We start from the raw sequence: 22,302 nt of genomic DNA, 5'->3' as shown, positions 1-22,302 counted from the left end.
CTCAAAATCCTATACAAAATGAGACTTAACGCAAACGCGATCGTCACGTTATGATGTCGATCAAATTTACACTAGGAGTACTGATTTATAATTTCGACTAATCATTGACGTTTGTGTTTCTAATATTAGAGTAAAATTTAGAGAAATAGCTGTCACCTAACCTAATAGACAAACCAGGTAAATTAAAATAGCCTGCGGGCTTGCATGTCAAAAGAGTCAATACTAGTAGTTTGTAGAAGCCAGTTTTAAAGTCACAGCGGTTACAAGCAACAGCAGGTCCAATATCCCTATAGAAAACACCGCTATGATGAACGTGGCTCCAATAATTAGATCAAGATCAGAAGGAAATACAACGTTCTAAAATTAAACTTAAAGTCTGAAATAAGACCAAGTATAGCAAACTCACAAGAATTAACTAACAATAAAACCGTCAGATATAGTCAGAATCAATAAGTAGTAGCGGATAAAATAATTTCCAAATAGTGATAAATCTCTACAGTTTGCGATTAAAAGATTCTGTAACAGAACAGTTTAGTTGTTTTACATATACAGTCCTATTTCTTTGTGTTTCTAAGTCAGTCTAGGTAGAGGTATACTTTTGACGCATAGTCTGATCGGCTTCTTTTGATGCTGACTGTTCTTCACAACCGCATAATGTAAGGAAGCGTAAAGCGCATAACTTCAGGTGCTTCAGGTGTCACATTTGCTTAATACACTCTTTTGCAATAATATACTCGTCTAAGTGGTTTTTTGTTTGATCAAATCTACTGTGCATGTGTTGCGTGTGGCATAATGAGTTAATTACAACAACAGTTTGTACGCACTCGTAGTTAAGAACATTGTAATGCCAATTGGCTTCATTTTGCACTAATATTCTCGTCTAAGTGTTTTTGTGTTTGATCAAACCTACTGTGCCTGTGTTGCGGGTGGCATAATGAATTAATTACAACAATAGTTTGTACGCACTCGTTGTTATGAACATTATGATGCCAATTGGCTTCATTTTGCACTAATATACTTCTAAGTGTTTTTGTGTTTGATCAAACCTACTGTGCCTGTGTTGCGTGTGGCATAATGAATTAATTACAACAACAGTTTGTACGCACTCGTTGTTATGAACATTATGATGCCAATTGGCTTCATTTTGCACTAATAAACTTCTAAGTGTTTTTGTGTTTGATCAAACCTACTGTGCCTGTGTTGAGGTGGCATAATGAATTAATTACAACAACAGTTTGTACGCACTCGTTGTTATGAACATTATGATGCCAATTGGCTTCATTTTGCACTAATAAACTTCTAAGTGTTTTTGTGTTTGATCAAACCTACTGTGCCTGTGTTGAGGTGGCATAATGAATTAATTACAACAACAGTTTGTACGCACTCGATGTTATGAACATTATGATGCCAATTGGCTTCATTTTGCACTAATATACTAGTCTAAGTGTTTTTGTGTTTGATCAAACCTATTGTGCCTGTGTTGCGTGTGGCATAATGAATTAATTACAACAACAGTTTGTACGCACTCGATGTTATGAACATTGCGATGCTAATTGGCTTCATTTGCGGGATCGCGTTTGCAGGGTTAAATTGAATCAAAGAAGCATTCATATTTACATAACGCTTGTAGGGGATTTATGTAAATATATGATTGTACAGTTTTATCGTAATTTAACTACGTAAGACCCAATGTCCTACCTTTAGGACTTATTCAGTTCGATGAAATTTAAATCATATTCAATTGGAACAGAGCTGTTTTGTTTCGTACAGTGTAAAAAAATAAATAACTGTATTCCTTGCACTATAGGTTCAAATTTCAGTGGCAAATTTTGGATTTTCCGTTTGTATGACTGAGTCTTAGGAGGATAAGATACTCACCTAGCTACTTATATGAGAAAACTTGAAAATACCATTTCTTAGCGCGTTACTGCGCTATTTAAATAAAACAAACTTATGAACAAATTACCATTATTTTAATGGTGTATTACAATACAACTGTTCTTTATATATATTAGGTTCTTTAGTCTAGGACACGCGCGTTTAGTGTGGTGGTTCGAATGCAAGAGGTCAATGCTCGGGTCGCGCTGCACGGCCATGTGTCGCATGTGCGAAACTCCGGCGCTGGCATCGCGCTTTCTGGTTGGCCGCCATTCTGGTCGTCTATGTTGGCAGATTGGAGCCGCATCTTCATCCATCATTGGTTGTAGACAAACTAGCGGTGTTGCCACAGCGCTAACAGGCTAACACATTGTACCTACTTTCAACTATCTCCTAACTTTTATTAAACATAAAATAACTAAAACGCATAAGTATTAAATATTACAGTGAACGTTTTTTTTCTAGTACTTAGGATTTTGAGCCTTCGTAGAAATGAGATCCATTTATAATTCTAACTAAAATGACGGTACTATAACTTTCGATCAACACCTAGGCCCTCAGCACACAAAAAGTAAGCGTAAGAGACGCGTAAGCGTATCGTAATACGCACGTAGAACGAGAGCGCTACGTGCACGTACAACTTCAAACAAGTCCGCATACAATGCGTCGTCGTAGCGTAGCGTATGAAATTTCTGTCGTCATTATGACAGGTGTAAAAAAAAACTTCTGACATAATCAAACAATAAAAAATCTTTTTCATCTGACGAGAAAGTAAGATCATCGATACCTACATCCGCCGAAGATATCTGACGCTAGTGACCCCATGGCATGATTTAAACTAATGAGTAAGTAATAAGTAAGTAAATATTCTTTATTACACCACAAAGAAAACAAATTTAAAAACAGATTTACAATGTAAAGGAAGGTAGCAACAGGCGGTCTTATCGCTTTAAGCGATCTCTTCCAGACAACCTTAGGGTAGCAGGATATAAAGAACAGTAAGTTTTTAGAACATGTAGTGCACGAATTAATTAGAGGAATGAGATTTCATTTATAAAACGATTACGCTTACGTGACGCTCGGTGCCCAGAACTCTACGCGTCTCGTACTTGTAACGTTTTTACGAAACGCTTACGCTTACGCTCCGTGTGCTGAGGGACTTAGTTAAGAGGAGAGTGGACCATCGCTTTTCCATACAAACGCTGTTTCCATTTTCCTTCCAAATTGGCTTGGCTATTGACTTTATGGAAAATATTTTTACTTCATTTAATTGTACATTGACCACAGCTATGCCCCTTTGTTTGAGGTTTTTGATTTTTTGATTATGATAAAAGTTAGGAATAAAAAATTAATTCCATACAATTTTTTAAAATCTTTTAACGCTTATAATTTGAACAGCATTGTTAAGACTGTGTACGAAACATGCTACTGTAGGAGTAAGGTTTTACTTACACCTTTTTAATGTTAGCTTAGTTTAGTGTACCTAATATATATTAATTAATAATTAATTATAATTGTAATTGTAACTTTAATTTTTAATTTGACATGTAATAGGTTTATACCTTAATAAATAGCATTTTTTTTTTATAGAAAATATTTTGTATAATGTTAATATCCAGAGGGGAAAATGGGGATATCATTTATATGGAGAAGTGATCGACCTTTTGTCTTAATGTCACATAAAAAACTTTTTTACTTTTATAAGTACAATAGCCATAATAGTATAGTATCCATTTCAAGTTCTATCGTTTGCGCTAAGATTAAATTACCCTACAAAAGTTACGTACTCCATATAAACGATGGTTTTCCAGCTTGTGGCCTGGTTCAACAGTCGTAACAGTAACTTAAACAGCGGTTTACAAACGCGATAAACTAGAGGTAGTAAATGACAGACACGAACTAGGACGTGCAAATTAAATTATAACTATATTTTTAACACTTCGGAAGTGCGGGGCCGGAAGGCAAATCGCGTGTTTGGCCTCGGGACGGGCGGTGGGCGAATTCATGGGCGGATGCGGATAGACCTTAAGCGGAAGCGATTGTGCGAAAGTTAAGCGGGGAAGTATGTTGACAATATTCTGTAATTTGGCTATTTAACTTGACCCACAGTCCCACACACAAGGCAGGTGCGGATCGGGCGTTTTATATATAAACATCATCACATAGGCCATGGGCGCGGGTCGGGCGCGGGACCGGTCGTGTGCGGGCGTACGCGCCTGGGCGGTCGCTTTTTTTGTGATACGCACGTTTGTCAACAAGCACACATACAGCGAGCGTACGCGGGGCCCAACTGCTATCTGTATAGGAACTGCACGTCAACTGCAACGTCGGCGTACAGTTCCCATGCAAGTTACCGGCATCGGCCCATAGATGCGGCCCGCGTCCGCATGGTCACGCACTCGTCCGCACCTGCCCTGTACATGCGTCAAGCTTGAATTAAAGTGCTATATAATAGTAGTGAAAAATACTTATAGTCATTACTTACACTATCACTAGCACTTCAGAACAACTTGCGCAACATGACACCAGTTCGAATAAAACAAGATGTTACATTCATACAAATACCTAACTTGTATATATTTTAAAGTTAAGAAAATAATTTTAAAAATAAAAACTGATTTATATATTTATGTACCCCAGATAATTTTTATACTTAGTTTATATCATAATGTTATTCTACTGTTAAAATTAATAAACTTACAGCTTATTATAGTAACACCTCACACATATTTGTCTACCTGCCCCATAGTATTTATTTATTCTTCGTCAGTCGCGTCTTATTCAAACATCTCTAGTCAAATCGCTTCCGCTGGCTCCCCTGCCTTGCCCATGCATCACGTGTAGCGTTGTGAACTCTCTATTTTAAGGCATCTTGACCCTTTATTTATTTTCGGATCTGTACAAACGTTTGCTTTTAACTTTCGCTCAATATTTAAGCATTAAGAAGCTTACGAAATCGGAAATTCGCGGAACGTTTCGAAGGTTTCTAAGCCATACAAATTGGAGTTCTGGCGAGCTTTGATAAAGATTTACTGCTCAAAATACTTAATATATCTATTAATATTATAAAAGCGAAAGCAACGAACCGATTTATGAGTAGATGAGATTTGTTATGGAGACAGGTAGAAGCCTGGGGAAGGACATAGGATACTTTCTATCAATCATAATTATCATTCCACGCAGACGCAGGTAATAAATATGAAACCACGATGTATTGCCAGATGTTGACTAAGGAATGTTTAAATGCGTTTCAATATTAATTTTTCATTTATGCACACTTCCACATTAGTTTACTGCATACTAATCTGTTAATTTAAAGAACATTCATGACTTTCATGAGCAAAAAGCAGAAAAAAAATGTTCTCGAGACGCCTTCGCCATTTTGAAGCGGAATTTATTATTAACTTTCTGGTTGAAGAAATGTCTCTTTTAACACTAACAGATCATGTCCATAAAAATCCAGATTAAATTCATAACCAGTTATTTCAATCAGAACACGCCTCCTGATGGCGTTAAACACATGTGAGTCTGATATATAATAAATTTATATTATATAGAATATCCTGTACCTATATTCGAGTGTACAGCTAATTCAGATGAAAGGCCGGTGTCCGCAAGTTATGATGTTGTAAATAATTGATGCGTGAGGTAATATCGTTCCGTAGCCCGGGAATATTGCTCAATATGGCAAAGATGACGGCAATATTGCGCTTGTAAAATATCAGATCGAGATCCTTGTCAATTGAATAATATTGTCCGAATTAATTAGCTCACAATCAATCGAAATAAAATTCGAACAGTGCATTGCGGTCTGATATATTTTTTATTGCTTCTTTTTTTACGCTATTTCACTTCTTGACGAACAATTTTTAGGAATATTCTTCTTACTGACACATATTTTATAAAATAGTCTTTAAAAAGGAATTATTAACAGGAACAAAACGTTTTATGTTTAAAAAAATCCTTTAGTTTTGATACACAAACGCAAAGGTTTTTTTTTTATTATATACAATTTGGCGCAATAAAAAAACATTGTCAACGTATAGTTAGTTCGCGTTAAAAATGCAGTAAAATCATCATTGTCCGCCGACCTAGCCACGCCCGTAACCAACCAAATCGTTCCTAAATAGAAAATCAAGTCCATAGTGACCAGTTAAAGGCATACTTTATAATTAGGAACCATTTGATTGGTTACGAGCATCGCTAGGCCGGCGAACAGTGATGGTTTTACTGCATTCTTAACGCCAACGAACTTTAGTTTTCGGCGAGCCTGTATAAATTAAAATAGGTTTAATAAGCAAAAAAAACCTTACTCAGTAAATAAACTCGTTTTGGGGAATTTCAAAACATGGGGACGGTTAGTAGGTAGAAAATAAATACTGGACATAGTTCAAGAAGTCACCTATTGTTTTTTTAATGGTGCAATCCCCGTCCCCACCCGGTATAAAATAGGAAATGGGATTAAAACCACAATAAAAACAAGAGGCCACCGGCTGCGTGTGTAGACTTGCATGTACATTAAAACGTTGGAGCCAAGCACACAACGTAACGCAAGCAGTGTGCCGTCTCTTATAAGGATCTGTATATTACAACGCGCCATGCGTACATGTCTACGCGCACGCATCCAGTGTGCACAGGCCTTTAGCCACTCACGTGCTTGATATTTTTCAGTGACTTCTATTATTATAATGAAATAAGGGTGACAGCTGGTAACTACAGTTAAGCACGTGAGTGGTTAGAGTGCAGTTTTTTGGCTGAGTATTGGGAAGATAAAAGGCTTCTGATATTCATTTTGCTTAAATTTCTACTAACTTATTGAAACTGTTAATATTGCCGAAGGTACCTACATCACTAGTGCCGAAGGCTTGATAAAGGACAGACACCCGCCGCATTACTACAGCATTATACCTTATACATGAAAGAAGTGAATATGAATAAATTAGTACTTGTGTTGCTATTATTCACAGCAGAAAAGGCTAAACTTAAAGAAAAAAGGAATTCTAAAAGGTAAAAACGGACTGACCTCGCTAAATCTCTTATATCATGCTTAAATTTCTCAATCTCAGAGTCTATTTTTTCTTTATTGGGGAAAAACAGACATAGGCAGATTGTACAAAAAGAGGTAGTTTTCACATTAATAAGTGCCAACTCATGTAAAGTCGCCATCAGATATATCGAAGCTACCAAAGTGTTCAAAAATAACTGAACATGCACTCTAACGCCTTGACAATAGAGACGTGTTCAGATATTTGTGAGCACCTCGGTCGCTCCGATATATCCGATGGCGACTGTAGTCCTTTAACTATTCCCACTGATATAGTCTAAGTAAGTATATTTTAACAATTAAACTAAAATAGACTAAACGATTATAATTACACATACCACTTATTTCGTAAGTTATAATTTGATTGTGGCCACTTCAGCTCAACTCATTTCAATTGATTGTTGGCTATTAAGTTATTACGTACTATATAATACATACTCGTAATTATACGACATCTTTTTAAGCATATACTATCCTAATCCATAAGTAACTCCCCTTGTGGGAAAGTATTAATAACAGATATGTTATAATTAAGTAGTTACTTCGTAAGTTAAATACTTCTTATATATTATATTTACTGACAACAAAATACACCGATATTTAGAGTAAGTTAGGCGAAGATTGCTATAGCTCTTGTTAGGCGGTGATAAAAAGAATGATTTGAGAGAATATGGGCAAGGGTAGCATCGCGCGGGGTATACCCCTTATATTTTAACCTTTTCGATGCCGTTTCAAACACAAAAGCTGGCATTCGGACCGAAGTATAAAACTGAAAATGAAATTTATGCATATGCACGTAGATCTACGGTGCTCTGTGGTCTATGAAGGATTAATCGGTCTTCGGCGTTGGACCTAAGGTGCTGATATATCCGTCATTGTTGTTCTAAAGGTTAATAAATTATCGAAAGATCTTCTATGTGTTTGGACGCGATTATTTCCGAAGATACTAATTTTATGAAAAATGTTTGTTGAAGACCCAAGTAGGTATTCGTTTTGAAAGAGCTATTTCATCCCCACTTTACGTGTAGGGAAGGCACCCTAACAATATTTTTTGTAGTTTTTATTCTATCATTTTGCCGGCATGATTGATGCCAAATTGCAGCTTTCTAGCACTAACGACCACCGAGCAGCTACTCGTATAAGGGTTCCTAGTTGACTACGGACACTAAAAAAGGCGTCAATATTTTTCTTCTAATTTCCTATAGGCAACTATAGGTATCTAATCGTAGTGTAAAAAGTTATACAAATACGAGTACGATATACTCGTTACAAGCTGTTACAGTAAAATATTTCAATGGACAACTCCCCCTCATAGTCATCTTTCCGGGAGTTACCCTACATATTGCCAGTTCCCTAAAAATGCTTGGATTTCACTAATTGGCTGTATACTTTTCTATTAAGATTGTGAATTTTTGATGAGGTAACTTTTATATGACAACACGAAATGAGATGGAGTAAAAGTTGACTAAATTGTTAAAAAGTATAATTAGGTATTTAAAAGTTGTCTTGAAAAAAATGTTTTTGATAGAATTAAATAAAGAAAACAGTTTTAAACTTGAAATATGAGTTTTATTTTAATAGATGATACACCATTACACTTGACACGAATGACAGAGAGCTATGAAGACCGGAACCCGGAAATAAGTTTTTAAAACTATATGTCAGTGTTACCACTAAAAACAAAGCATAAAGGTGCAATTACATTGGTATAATTTTAACACCCCTTCTCAATGTAATTACACACAAAAGAAAAAATTTAAAAGTATTCTCAAACAACAACAACAAACTAAAATAAAATGTTACCCATGCCACACATCACAATAAAACGTGTGAGCAACTCCCTGTTTAGGGCTTTAGTAAGCATGTCTGCTGGTTGATCACTAGTTCTAACATATTTTAAAATTAATTTATTATTTTTAACTAAATCTTTTATAAAATGGTATCTAATGTCAACATGTTTCAGGCGCTTAACAGTGTCTGTGCAAGCAACTGAAATGGCTGACTGGTTATCACAATATATATTCACTGGACATACACTATTAATCCCGAACCCATTTAACATATTTATCAACCAACAGGCTTCGCTGGCAGCAACACTAATTGCTACATATTCTGCTTCCGTTGAGGACAAACTGACTGATACTTGTTTCTTGGAACTCCAAGATATCAGACAATTTGAAAACTTAAACATATAGCCTGTAGTGGATTTTCTGTCTCTGAGATCACCACCCCAGTCTGCATCACAAAATCCCTCTAAAACATCATTTTCACATTTATATATTAATTTGTAATCTAGAGTATGTTTAACATATCTTAGGACCCTTTTTAATGCTGTCAATAATATGTCATTTGCACATTTTTGATATCTACTCAACAAGGATACAGCAAAACATAAATCAGGCCTGGTACCGGACACAGCATACATAAGACAGCCTATAATTTGCCTGCAAGTCTTTTCAACATTTTTATCTACAGTGCCATTATTTTCAAATATTTTACTGTTTATATTCACATCTATTGGTGTCCACATAGGTTTACAATTTTCCATCTTAAATCTTTTAAGTACATTTTCCAAATAACTCTTTTGACTCAGTTCAGTAATACCTGTTTGCACATTTTGTTTTATATTAATACCTAAATAATCTGACACTAGTCCTAGGTCTTTCATTTTGAATTCTTTATGTAAAATTAATTTAAGTTGCTCTACTTCTTCTTCATTGGATCCAAAAACTAGCAAGTCATCTACATATAACAACAGATATGTTTGGCTATTTTTATTGCATTTTGTATATAGGCAAGAGTCACAACTTGATCTAGTAAAGCCTTCTTTAATCATTACAGAATTAAATGTTTCATTCCAACATTTTGGAGAGCTCTTAAGCCCATAGAGAGACTTGTTTAGTTTGACAATATTTTTACTACCCTCATAGGCACCTTCTGGTAGGCTAACATATATATTTTCATTTATTTTACCATATAAAAAGGCTCCTGTTACATCCATCTGAATTATAGGTAACCTAAGTTTAGTTGCAATCACTACAAAAATCCTTAGAGTTGACAATTTGGCAACTGGGGCATAAATATCATTTAAGTCTAATGTATCATCTTGTTCGAACCCCCTAGCAACTAACCTGGCTTTGTATTGCGGAGCATCCTTATTACCACTTTTGATCTTAAACACCCACTTACTACTGATCACTTTTGCACTTCCTGGATCATCCACTACTTGCCAAGTGTCATTATCTTCCAACGTCTTCATTTCTCGCTTTATAGCTTCAGACCACTTGTCAGCATCGTGTCGGGTCATTGCCTCTTCGTATGTTGTAGGCTCATTTTCAGCAGTATGGACACTCTGACAATGACAATTGTAAAACTCAGGTTGTTTTCTAATTCGTGTGCTTGGTTGTCTCTGAGGTACTTCAGTTATATCATTTAGCTCTAAAGAGCTGTCACCTTCATCACTAGATGGAATATATTCACTTCCTGATTCCTCTGCATTTGAAGTCCCTGCTCTCACAATGATGCTTGGCGACTCCCCTTCTGGCACATTGCAGGGCTCTTCAGTTTTACTATCTCTGTTTTCTGGTGTGGTCATGGTGACCTCATGCTGACTCTCATCTATTGATTCTTTGTTTTCTAAGAACACTATATCCCTCTTTAATTCCACACTCTTTGTATTTGGATAGTATACTCTGTAGCCCTTTACAGATTCTCCGTATCCAACCATCAACCCTTTTTCGCCTTTTCGGTCCCACTTCATCCTCTTTTCTTTGGGAATATGAGTATACACTGGGGAACCAAAGGGTTTTAGCCGGTGAATGTCAAAACATTTCCCTGACCAGACTTCATAAGGGGATTTTTCACTATCTTTGCTTTTCCCAGTCCTATTCAGTACAAAAGCTGCTGTTGCCACCGCCTCTGCCCACAACTCTTTTGGCAAGTTCTTAGCACTCAGCATAGTCCTAGCAGCCTCTACCAGAATACGAATTTCGCGTTCGGCTTTTCCGTTCTGTTCTGCGGTGTAAGGAACGCTTGTCTGATGTTCTATTCCGCATCTCGAAAACATCTCCTTCACGTCTTTGTTTACAAATTCTGTTCCGTTATCACTACGAAACACTCGAACTCTGTTTCCTGTGACGTTTTCCGATTTGTTCACAAAATCGTTGATACAGTCCTTCACCTCGTATTTGTTTTTCACAAAATAAACTGTTCTGTAGTTCGAAAAGTCATCCTTTAATACCACGAAGTACCTTGAACCGCTTATAGACGCAACTTCCATCGGGCCACAAGTGTCCGCGTGGATTAGTTCGCACGTTCTTGTGGTCACACTCTCGCTGTTACTAAACGGCAAGCGATGTATTTTGCCTTCGAGGCAACTTTCGCACTTGGGAACAGAAGCACTCTTTATATTAACGTTATTTTTCGCAAGCACTTTTCTGACATGATCGAAGTTCTGATGTGCTAATTTTTCATGCCACTCAATCAAGGTACCGTCCAATGTTTTAGCAACACTCGCCACATTGTTTTTAAACCGAAATTCTAAATAACACGACTTCCCAATTCGTTTTGCAACCGCACAGACTTCGTTATTTTTACAAATTTTGCTTGAAGTGTCATCTGTCAACACAACATAACCTTTATCTGTCACACAGTTGACAGAGAAGAGATTTAATTTCATATCCGGAACGAACAAAACATCATCTATGGTTGTTTCAACCCATTCACTCCCGTTATGCACTTCTACCGCCATCTGTCCATGTCCTAGCACACTAAGTCCCGCACCATTACCTACTTCGACTTTCCATTCACTTTTTGCGCTAGTAAATTTTGAAAATAGTCCACGATCGCGGCATATATGTTCACTCGACCCAGAATCAACCATAAAAAGAGTCTTATTATATAGTTCTGGTGAATCAAACACCACAAACGCGTTACTTTTCTTTTGTTCCTTGTTCTTCCTAAACCAACACTGTGCTTTGTTATGACCCCCTTTTCCACAATAGAAACATTTGTTATTATGTCCTTCACTCTTGTTGTTACTATTGTTGCTTCTACACTCACTGGCATAATGTCCAAGTCTATTACACTTCATGCACTTAACATTCTTTTTATTCTTCGCTACAAAAGCTGATGAGGCTGGGGCTGGCTGGAGCGCTTTACCTTTTTCTTTTACTCTTTCTTCTTCTACTAGTAATCTCGCCACCAAGTTATCCATAGTTTGCTTGTCATCAGGGGCAGACTCCCAAGCAGATACAAAATGTTTGTACTCCTCAGGCAGCGACATCAAAACTTTTGTAATCACAAACTTATCCGAGACTTCTTCACCCATCTGTTTGAGCTGATTCTGCATTTCCTGTATCTTTGATAGAAATGTAGACATCTCAGTCCCTGGTTCATATTTAAATTGAAAGAAACGTTGCTGTATAATATGGATACTTGTCTCTGTCTTTTGCTCATAAACACTATGTAGTTTCTTCCACATTTGAGCTGAGGTTGAACATGATATAATATGCAGCATGGCATTCTCCGTCATACGCGTAACCAACAAGGCTTGAGCCTTTGCATCTTTCGTCTCCCAAGTACTTCGATCACTACCAGTTTCTTCGGGTTTTATACTCTTTCCCTCAACAATGTCCAACCAATTTTGGCCTCTCAGTAACACGGTGGTTTGAAATTTCCATATATTCCAATTACTGGATCCTTCCAGCTTTATCAAGCTGTTGTTTGTGTTGAGATTTAACTCCATCTTGCTGTCCTCCCTTGCTCTCTCAGCCGAGCAAGTAATAAATTATTTTGTATTTTCAGCAATGGCGTTCGTACATAACCTCACTTTTATACTGATCGCCGCCACGTTTCTTTCGGCGATGGACTTCCTGAATTCTTATTTAATTTCACAGGAATATGTGCCTGGGCCCATAACCTGATAGAATTAAATAAAGAAAACAGTTTTAAACTTGAAATATGAGTTTTATTTTAATAGATGATACACCATTACACTTGACACGAATGACAGAGAGCTATGAAGACCGGAACCCGGAAATAAGTTTTTAAAACTATATGTCAGTGTTACCACTAAAAACAAAGCATAAAGGTGCAATTACATTGGTATAATTTTAACAGTTTTCATGTTTATTCAATCACAAACATATTTTTATATCAGGTATATACCAGTATTAAAGTGTATTTTGGTATTAGTTTAGTGGGTAGCTAATTTTTTTTTGCTCTTTTATTGCGGCAGTACCTTATATAGATTCCTTATATTGACGACCTGGTGGTACCTTATATTGACGACACCTATCTGGCCTAGTGGGTAGTGACCCTGCCTATGAAGCCGATGGTTCCGGATTCAAATCCTGATAAGGGCATTTATTTGTGTGAGTAGCACGAATATTTGTTCCTGGGTCATGGGCTCATGCGCCCATGAGCCCATGACCCTTTCTAAGTACTTACCCACAACACAAACCTTATTGAGCGTACACGTGACACTTAGTCAATGTGTGTAATAATGTCCTATGATATTTATTTATATATATATATATATATATATATGAACTAACTAGTAAATAATACGAGATAATAGTATTTTTTTTTCTGATAACGTGTAAAACTTGACAATTGCTTTTGTATGAAATTGGAGGTATTTTTGAGGTACCTACTATATTCAAAGTATAATGCAATTTAGATAGAACAAAAAATTGTAGTGTAGATCGTGTTCGTTTAATTCTATATGATTGAGTGAACTTTTTCTAATAAAATAAAAATACCTACATTTATTTATGGCAGCTAAGCACTTAGCAATCTTGGCGTATTAGTAGAACGTAGTGCAACATTTTTTTTTACTATTTGGGAGTAATATCTTTTTTTTTTATTGTGTCACTAATTCATACAACCCAGTAGGGATAAATGAGTTTTATCATTAAATTGTACATGTAAAAAGTTAATAACCATTTAAAATATTTTTACAGAATTTTCAATAGTGACTGAATGCCGGATGCCCAACCTGTCAAAGAATGACAATATGGCGGACGAATATTTGAAATGGCAACGCATTTAAGAACTATTTCGCTTAAAATTTTTAGTTTTTTCTTCGCTAGTGTGATGAAAACATCGTGTGAAAATCCTTGTGTAAGAATATTGCAAACTCGAGTCTTTAATGCACTCCCGCCTGTGGCTGTCGTGGATCTAAAGACGTCATTTGCAATATTTCACTTACCCGGGTCGTTGCACAATATACTACAATATTTTATAGCGCCATGCAGAACTTTAATTCCACCTTAAAATATCGCCATCTAGCGACGCATCTTAACACAATTTTGTCTTCACTCTCCAGTCTCTCCACCCTACAGACATCCAGCTTCTACCGTAAGACTGCACCGGCCGTCCAGTGGCGCCCTCAATAGGGGGATAGTGTTTTCTAATAGGTAAATCAATACATTTCTACTGATTCCCTAACTTTTGGTCTTTGTCAAATGGTGGCCTCTTCCGTTTAGGAGATGAAGTCAGAAGTAAGTAATACTTATAAAACTATATCACATAAGTAGACCAAAGTTTGGGAATCAGACAGAAATTAACTGATTTATTAGAAAACACAATCCCCCTAATGAGGGCGCCACTGGACGGTCGATACCCTTTTAAACTTGTAACATATAACCAACATACACAAAGTACAGATCCTACTTAAACGACCTTTGATCATTACAGTTATTTCTGCTGTTATGTTCCTAAATGAAATACATAGAAATATTTTCCCCCAAAATACTTCAAATCCATATAAGTTTCTCTAACGAAAGTCGAGGACGTAAAAATAAATAGAAGCAGCAGTACGAGAAAATGCATCGTCATCGGTCTTACCTAATCAGATACATGTTTCAAGCCTTATGAAATTAGGGACACAATTTCATTACGGCTCCTGCCATTCCCAACACTTTCCATCTTCATATAACCAGAATATTCTGAGCTCGCAATCCATATCTATTATGCGTAATGAGAGATCTGGTTTTGCTGGTTATAGGTGAAGGCACGGCAACCCTTATCAGAGGGCCTACCGCGAACACCGAAGTTCGCAAGTTGCGGGCCTCTTTCTCCTTTACTCCAATTAAGGCGTAATTAGACTGACAGAGAAAGATGTCCGCAATTTGCGAACTTCGGCATTCGCGGTAGGCCCCCTGAGACCTTGTTCGTCAACGCTATGGATACACTTTTGAACCTTAATCCATTGAAATAAGGCGGATAATGTGTACATATGTTTGGTGCTAGAAACCCGTTGATATGTTGTATAAGCTTTGGGTGTAGAAGGGACATGTGACCTTTTGTTATGGGCCAGTCAAGTGGGACAAGAAATTGTAAGGGATCGTCCGGTTTAGGTGGGTTTGTTCGATACTGGCCGTACAACCAGATATAAAAGTGCATACCCACTTTATGAATTTCATTTCATTCATAAAGAGGGTATTCACTTTTGCAGATTATATTGTCTTTTTATTTATCTATGTAATTGATGTCAAGTAATTTAGGTATATAATATTTATTAATAAGTATATATTTTTTTACTTGTTCTAAGACACAATGCGGTGTCCATTATTACATTAAAAGGGTGGATAAAAGACTTAAATATATTTTGACCGAGCGTAAGCGAAAGTCTCCGTTTCAGCTTGGGCAAAAATGCTTTCGTATTCGTATCCGGATGTTTTCGTCTGCAGATCGCAATTCTCAACCGCTTCTCGTGAAATTTTGTGACCAGGTTCAAGAATTAAATAGATTTTTTTTGTCGATTCAGTTTCCTGCGTATATCCACATGCGACGCTATAAAAATACCCGTGTTTCACCCCAAAACCTAAATGTAGGAGATATAGTGTACAAATGCGTGTCCAAATTTAAATACTTAGGCTGTACCGTTGATACCAACAATCGTGACGAGGACATAAAGATTAGGATCCAGAATACATTGCGGTGCAGTACAGCCCTTCACACACACAAGGTGTTAGTGTCCAAGCTTCTAAGCAGACGCACCAAGATCCGAATCTATAAGACCGTGATTCGCCCAATCCTAACCTACGGATGCGAAGCATGGACACTGACACTCAAGGAAGAAAACATGCTGCTAGTTGCCGAGAGGCAAATCCTCCGTAAGATACTGGGCCCCAAACGAAGACCGGATGAAACTCCTTAAGAACCGTGAGATTGAAGACCTAGTGGCTGAAGCTAACATCATGGGAGAAAGTAAATCCCACAGACTCCGTTGGTTGGCCCACCTTGAGAGAATGGACGAAGATCGGAACGTAAAAAAAGCGTACCTGGGTCGCCTAGCAGGAGGACGTCCTATCGGACGCCCTAGGTATCGCTGGAGTGACATGGTGGAGGCGGATCTGCGCGAGCTTCGAGTCGACAATTGGCGAAAGGTCGCACAGGACCAAGAAAAGTGGCGCTGTCTTGTGTCGGAGGCCAAGTCTCATTTTGGGTCGCTGAGCCAACGGAGTAAGTAAGTAAGTTTTCGGAAAATTTTCAAAATACCAAAGGCAAAATACGGTGTCCATTATTACATTAAAAGGGTGGAAAAATGCATGAGAGCATTTCAGTTGAGTACCGTGGTTCAGTGAAGTGCGAGAGTGAAAAGCTTGATTATATCACTTCTGTATACAATCCTTTTTCTACGAGTTTACAATAGTTATTTGTGTCCCAAGGAAGGAAAAGTAGGAAATTGCGTGCCGCGTGTAAAATTGTTACCCGAGCCGAAGGCGAGGGTGGCAAACACGCGCGATGGAATATCCTACGTTTCCGCCCGTGGTGCGCATACTATTTTTCTGCTCGACGGAGGCGGAAAGCGGCAACTTCGTTTAGCGCAGTAGGAGCAAAGTTGACGCTTTTCGCGGAGGACAGAAAAAATATTATTTTTTTACTATAAAATCTAAATAAGTAATAAAAATATATCTAAGTAGACAAAAATTTAATACAAAAGAAATAAACGTGAGAGCCCCGCGCGGCGGCATGTGATTGGTCTATTTTTTTTATAGTTGACTACAGCGTATCGAAAGAAATTTTATAGTTGAGTTAGGAGCCCATACATGAAAAGTACGCAATTATTAAAATTGGAATGGTACGAAGAAATAACAATGGCATTCTTACTCTAACAATGCCATTATTCTTGTCATTTGGACTTATAAAGCCGGCCAATTACTGATAATACCGTTTAATTGTAGTGTTTTCCAAGGTCCTCACAAATATCTGAACAAGCCTCTATTGTCAATAAAGTGTGTGTTCTGATATTTTTGAGCACCTTGGTCGCTCCGATATATCTATTGGCGACTATACGTCAGTGTTTAATTAATTTCAAAATACAAAAGCTTAATTTCGGGGAACCTATTCCAATCTCATTAACATATTAGACTGATAATATGCGGTACCAAACTTCCCTAATATCTAAATCAATCGACAACATCTCGAAGACACTTGTATGTCACAACACACAAGCGTAAATTATATATTAGTGTGTGTCACGTCACGGCACTCCGTATAATTTTTAGCGTCCGTGTGTGCGTATAAATTTTTCATGTTTGTGTATGTCAGGTGTCGGATACACACAGTGGCGTGTAAATTTGTGTGTTTGTGTGTGTCAGGTATCCGTCACGGGATAAATATCTCAAGTGTGCTGCGCGAGGTAGGCGCCCGCTGCAGATGTTAGGACACGTCCACAGGGGCGTTTTTTAGAATTTCGAATGTGCGTTCTTTTTTCGAATTGTTGTGTTTTTTTTTCATGGAAAAGGCTAGTAAAATGGCTGTTTTTTAGCAGACTGCTAGAAAAACTGTAAGAAGGTTGTAAGGATGAACTTGCCTTTATTTTCGCTCTATTTAACTTAATACGTGTAAAGCACAGACATGATAAGTTTGTATATTAAATGTTTATAATAAATAAAATAAAACAAATACTATTTCATAAAAATTTCCAAAATAATATTCCTTGATATTTTTAATTTCAAAAACTGGCCTACCGATCGCCAAGAAACCGCCGCTTAACAATGTACGCATACGGCAGTGCCCACTGCGCATGCCCGGGCCTCACTCATTCCGGACTATTTGTTTTGTCGTTACACTATCAAAAAGCTTTGGATTGCTCGCAAAGTAGCATCTTCTCTGCTAATTGTCTGTTTTCCAACGGCCCACTGTCTCCCCCGTGTCTCTTTAAACTTATCTGTGCGTGTTTTCGAATTAAGAACGCACGAATCAATCGAGCTGTCAAGTGTTCGCGCCAATAGTTGACGTTTGACGTTTTCCAATTTTAAAAACTGTGAAGTGCGTTTTTAATTAATATTCACGCCGTAAGGCGGTGCTAACGAACTATATTACTGTTCATAAACTGTTAAATTTAGAACTCTAGTGCATTTAAATTGTTCTCTAATATACTCACGTTCTACGTTTGAAAAAAGGTTGTTTATCGGGCAAGATGAACATAACGTCGACGACGGACGGTAAGTACTTTAAAACGTTAATAGAATGAACATCTGCAGCATAAAAAACCTAATTGCTTGAATTTCTCGATGCGCAATGCTGTGTATTTTGTTACGCCCACAAAATTGAACTTACCGGCTTAGGGATTGGGTTTAAAATTCAATAACTCTTAGGGGGCTATTCTGTAGGTACCATCGGACATAATGGTGTATTTTTGTTGTTATTCGAATTTTGTAAAAGACCGTCATATTATATTCATCAAAACTAGAACTATATTTCTGAGGGCCTACCGCGAACAGCGAAATTCGCAAATTGCGGGCATCTTTCTCTGCCACTCTAATTACGACTTTATTGGAGTAAAAGAGAAAGATCCCAGCAATTTGCAAACATCAATATTCGCGGTAGGCCCTGTAATGACGATATTTCGCGCGTGGTTCTCTAAAGTGGACTTAACCACCTTTGCCATAGGTTTCATTTTCTTATAACCTCCTGAATGTTCCTATCTTTGCTAATGTGTTTTGTATTGTTAAACGAATGTTAGCGTGTATGGAGTTTTTCAAGCGTAAGCTAAATGATTGTTTGTGTTAGTTTTAGTTTAGTATTAGTTTAGTCAGGCGAGCAAAATTTTGAACATCTGCATTATCTTGTACCTACCTACTGCAATGCGGGATTAAATGGTGCAGAAAATCTAAAAAAAAAAAAAACAAACTATAATCGCTTTGGCTCTTTGCCAAAGGATATCGGCTCTCAAGATCTTAGTACTTAGATCTGTTTAAAAGTGTATTATAGGAAAGTATTAGTAGTAGTAGATAGGTAAAGTGTAAAAAAAAAAATATTTTATTCATTGTTTAGATATTTTAAGTATGGTCATATCAGAAAAAGTAATTTAGTACTACCGTAAAGAATAGAAACTTACCAACAAAACGGAAGTTTGACAGCGATTCAGGGGAAGATCATGCTGTCCGTTTCTTATCTATGGTACTATCCCTTTCGGCTATTTAGGGTTATCAAAAATAAAGTCATTATCTTATCGTACGCAAAGCGATGCCAAGTTGCGCCAACCCTAATAATTACTCGGAGCAATGCTAAGCCGAAAGGAGCCGAGAATGGCCGAAAGGAACAGTTTCGCCCCCCTGGTTATGATAAACCAGGGAAATAAACATATAAAATATGTATACAAGGGTATGCCAAGAAAACAGAAAACAAGCAAAACTTTTCTTCAATCAGTTGTAAAATGAAGTATGTTTTAATTACCTACATTGTCCCCCATATACATAAACGTGTGCTAAAGTTACGATGCCGCTGATCATCGTTTGTCCCTTTACATCATACCAATACGTCGGAAAGGGACAAACGATGATCAGCGGCATCAAAACTTCAGTACACGTTTATGAATAAGGGGGTATATGTTTACCATTTAGATGAGTTAATCAATTGAATTGTGTACTGGAAAGTAGTAGACAGATTTATTTATTACTTATGCTTTATCTTACATTAAAACCCTAAAAAATACTGAAGTATATTTACAGCTACTTTGCTTCTAGCATGACAAAGTAAATAGTATTAATAATTCTTCCGTAACGACCACAGGGATCCGAGTACTCCCGAGAGTCAAGGTCTCCGTCTCCGGCGTGTCGTCGTCGGCCGGAGTGGACCCCATCCAAGGGGACCCGAAGGACTCTGAGGACTCTCAACTCTGACTTGGCTTCATTGACTGTTCGGAGAGGAGTCGTTAGAGCTATATGCTCCAGCTAGGGGTGGAAGTGAAAAATGCATAAGACGCGAGTTAACACAGTGGCTGTTATCAGCCACTGGGTAGAAAGCGGCGTACACCTCTCCAGGCCCCTGAACCACTCACACCTGTGTTGCTCCTGGTCGTCTTCAGGGCGGTAGTTCCAGGGGCTCATCTAGGCAGGTGCCTGGACGTTTTTGCAATAACCCAGTCTCATTGTCCACCCAAACTTCAACCTATAGACCGTTATACTGTTCAATTATTTTACAATAGTCCCAATGCCTGCTGCGACCGGTTCATGGATGTCTATTGTTGCGCCCGTGAACGGGTTCCAGCAGGCTTTCTACATGACATTAAAGCTTTCCAAGGGGTCGCTAAGTGTTGGGTCTAAATCCCCACGCAAACCTATGACCTAGATGACTGGCCTTTATAGGCATGTGAAATCCAAGGAGACACAAATAATTCATCCTATATACGTCCCACTGCTGGGCACAGGCCTCCTCTTATGCGCGTGAAGACTTGGGCTATAGTCCTCACGCTGGCCCAATGCGGGTTGGGAACTACACATACACCTTTGAATTTCTTCTCAGATGTATGCAGGATAAAAAACCAAATTATGAGGTAAAAATTCAACTCGCACTTGACTGTTTTCATGAACATGAAAGGTGTATGTTTCCCTGAACTGTTTCATAAACCTAAATATGTCATGAAATTCCGTTATGGTCAGTTGAATTTCAACCTTGTTTCAATTTGCGTAGCATTTATTTTTAAATTGGGCAGTGGTTGTGAAGTTTTGGAAATATTTAGTTGTTGAACTCCATAAAATATGGTGGTCATTATTTCGGATATTCATAATATTATACTTTATTTGACGATTTATAGTATTATGGTATGATAATAAATAAATTTTATGTCGTTATTACGTGATTGTTACAATGATTATTATCAATTATGAGTAGGTACAATTTGTTTCAAATATAGTACTAATATGATAAAATAATGAACAATAAATATTGACACTGAATTTATGACATTATCTCAAATATTTTCATCGCATACAAGAATCATTTAGGATGGAGGCCAATTTGAACTTATAGTTTGATATCTAAATGATATCTATTTGTTATCATTCCCCTGTGCGTCTCGCTCGCGCCGATACATTTCCAAACAAGTACGAGCGGATGGTAACTAAATGACATCATTTAGATACTAAAATGTACCTAAGTTCGCATTGGCATCGTAATTAATATATGCACCTCTTTTATTCACACGGGCTATACATTATTTATCAAAACTTAATTTCACAAAAAAAAACAAATGACGGACTTAATACCTGAAGGCATTCTCTACCAGTCAACCATAGGGCAAAATAGATATGTATAAATGGTGCAAGAAGAAAAGTACCTAAGATAATTTAATTTGGAACTCATGCAAACAACTGAAATAGTACATTACGATACAAGTGCGAAAAATAGGAAATTCGAAACGAGTGGCGATAAATTAAAACACGACCGAAGGGAGTGTTTTAAATCGACACGAGTTGCAAATTACCTATTCGCACATGTATCGTACAACGTTTTACAGTACATATGGCCCTTTAAATGTTCGACACAGTAACGTAATATGCTACTTCTCGCACTAGTGCTATAAAGTAGCCCCATATGTACTGTAAAACATATTAAACTACATATAAAATATACAAAAAAAATAATTATAATATATATAATTGATATACTACTACATACATATTATATTATGCCGCTTGGATTTTTCGCCGCTGCGCTGGTCGAATAGCTACAACAACCCCTTAGGAGCTACTACGCCACGCTACAATGGCGCTGCCGTAACGCTACGCAGCTACGAAGCCTATTCAAACTTCTAAACTCGCTCGTAGTGGTACTGTCCCATCAGATATATCGAAGAGCAAAGGTACTCAAAAATATATGAACACGCACTCTATCGGCTTGATAATAGAGGAGTGTTCAGATATTTGTGAGCACCTTGGCCGTTCCGATATATCTGATGGCGACTGTAATTATTTCGTACTTCATATTACTCCCGTCTGACCGAGGTTCGATAGCGAGGGAGGGAGGGTTACGAAAAAATCATGTCAGATCACGTGGGGGGAGGGAGGTAGAGACCTTACGTGTGTTTTTCTACAGTGAACGAAACTAAGAAAATATATCAACCACACGAGTAGATACTTTTC

The 22,302-nt window shown here is 37.4% G+C and overlaps 1 protein-coding gene across 3 annotated transcripts in view; it reads left to right on the top strand.

Annotated features, from left to right (window-relative positions):
* Positions 1-22,302, top strand: part of LOC133530569 (uncharacterized) — a 381,835-nt gene that overhangs the window by 129,835 nt on the left and 229,698 nt on the right. Inside the window, exon 1 of one of the 3 annotated variants that reach the window (XM_061868525.1) lies at positions 18,215-18,381. The exons of the other annotated variants lie outside the window; for them this stretch is intronic. Within the exon in view, the coding sequence (XP_061724509.1) occupies positions 18,357-18,381 (25 nt within the window). The 5' untranslated portion in view covers positions 18,215-18,356. Of the gene's footprint in view, positions 1-18,214; positions 18,382-22,302 lie in introns of those variants that run through there. 3 annotated transcript variants of the gene reach the window in all.

This window comes from Cydia pomonella, chromosome 23 (genome assembly GCF_033807575.1).
Source record: "Cydia pomonella isolate Wapato2018A chromosome 23, ilCydPomo1, whole genome shotgun sequence".
NCBI classification, from domain to species: domain Eukaryota; kingdom Metazoa; phylum Arthropoda; class Insecta; order Lepidoptera; family Tortricidae; genus Cydia; species Cydia pomonella.
Note: the sequence above shows the minus strand (reverse complement) of the source record. Positions and strands in the feature narration are given on the sequence as shown.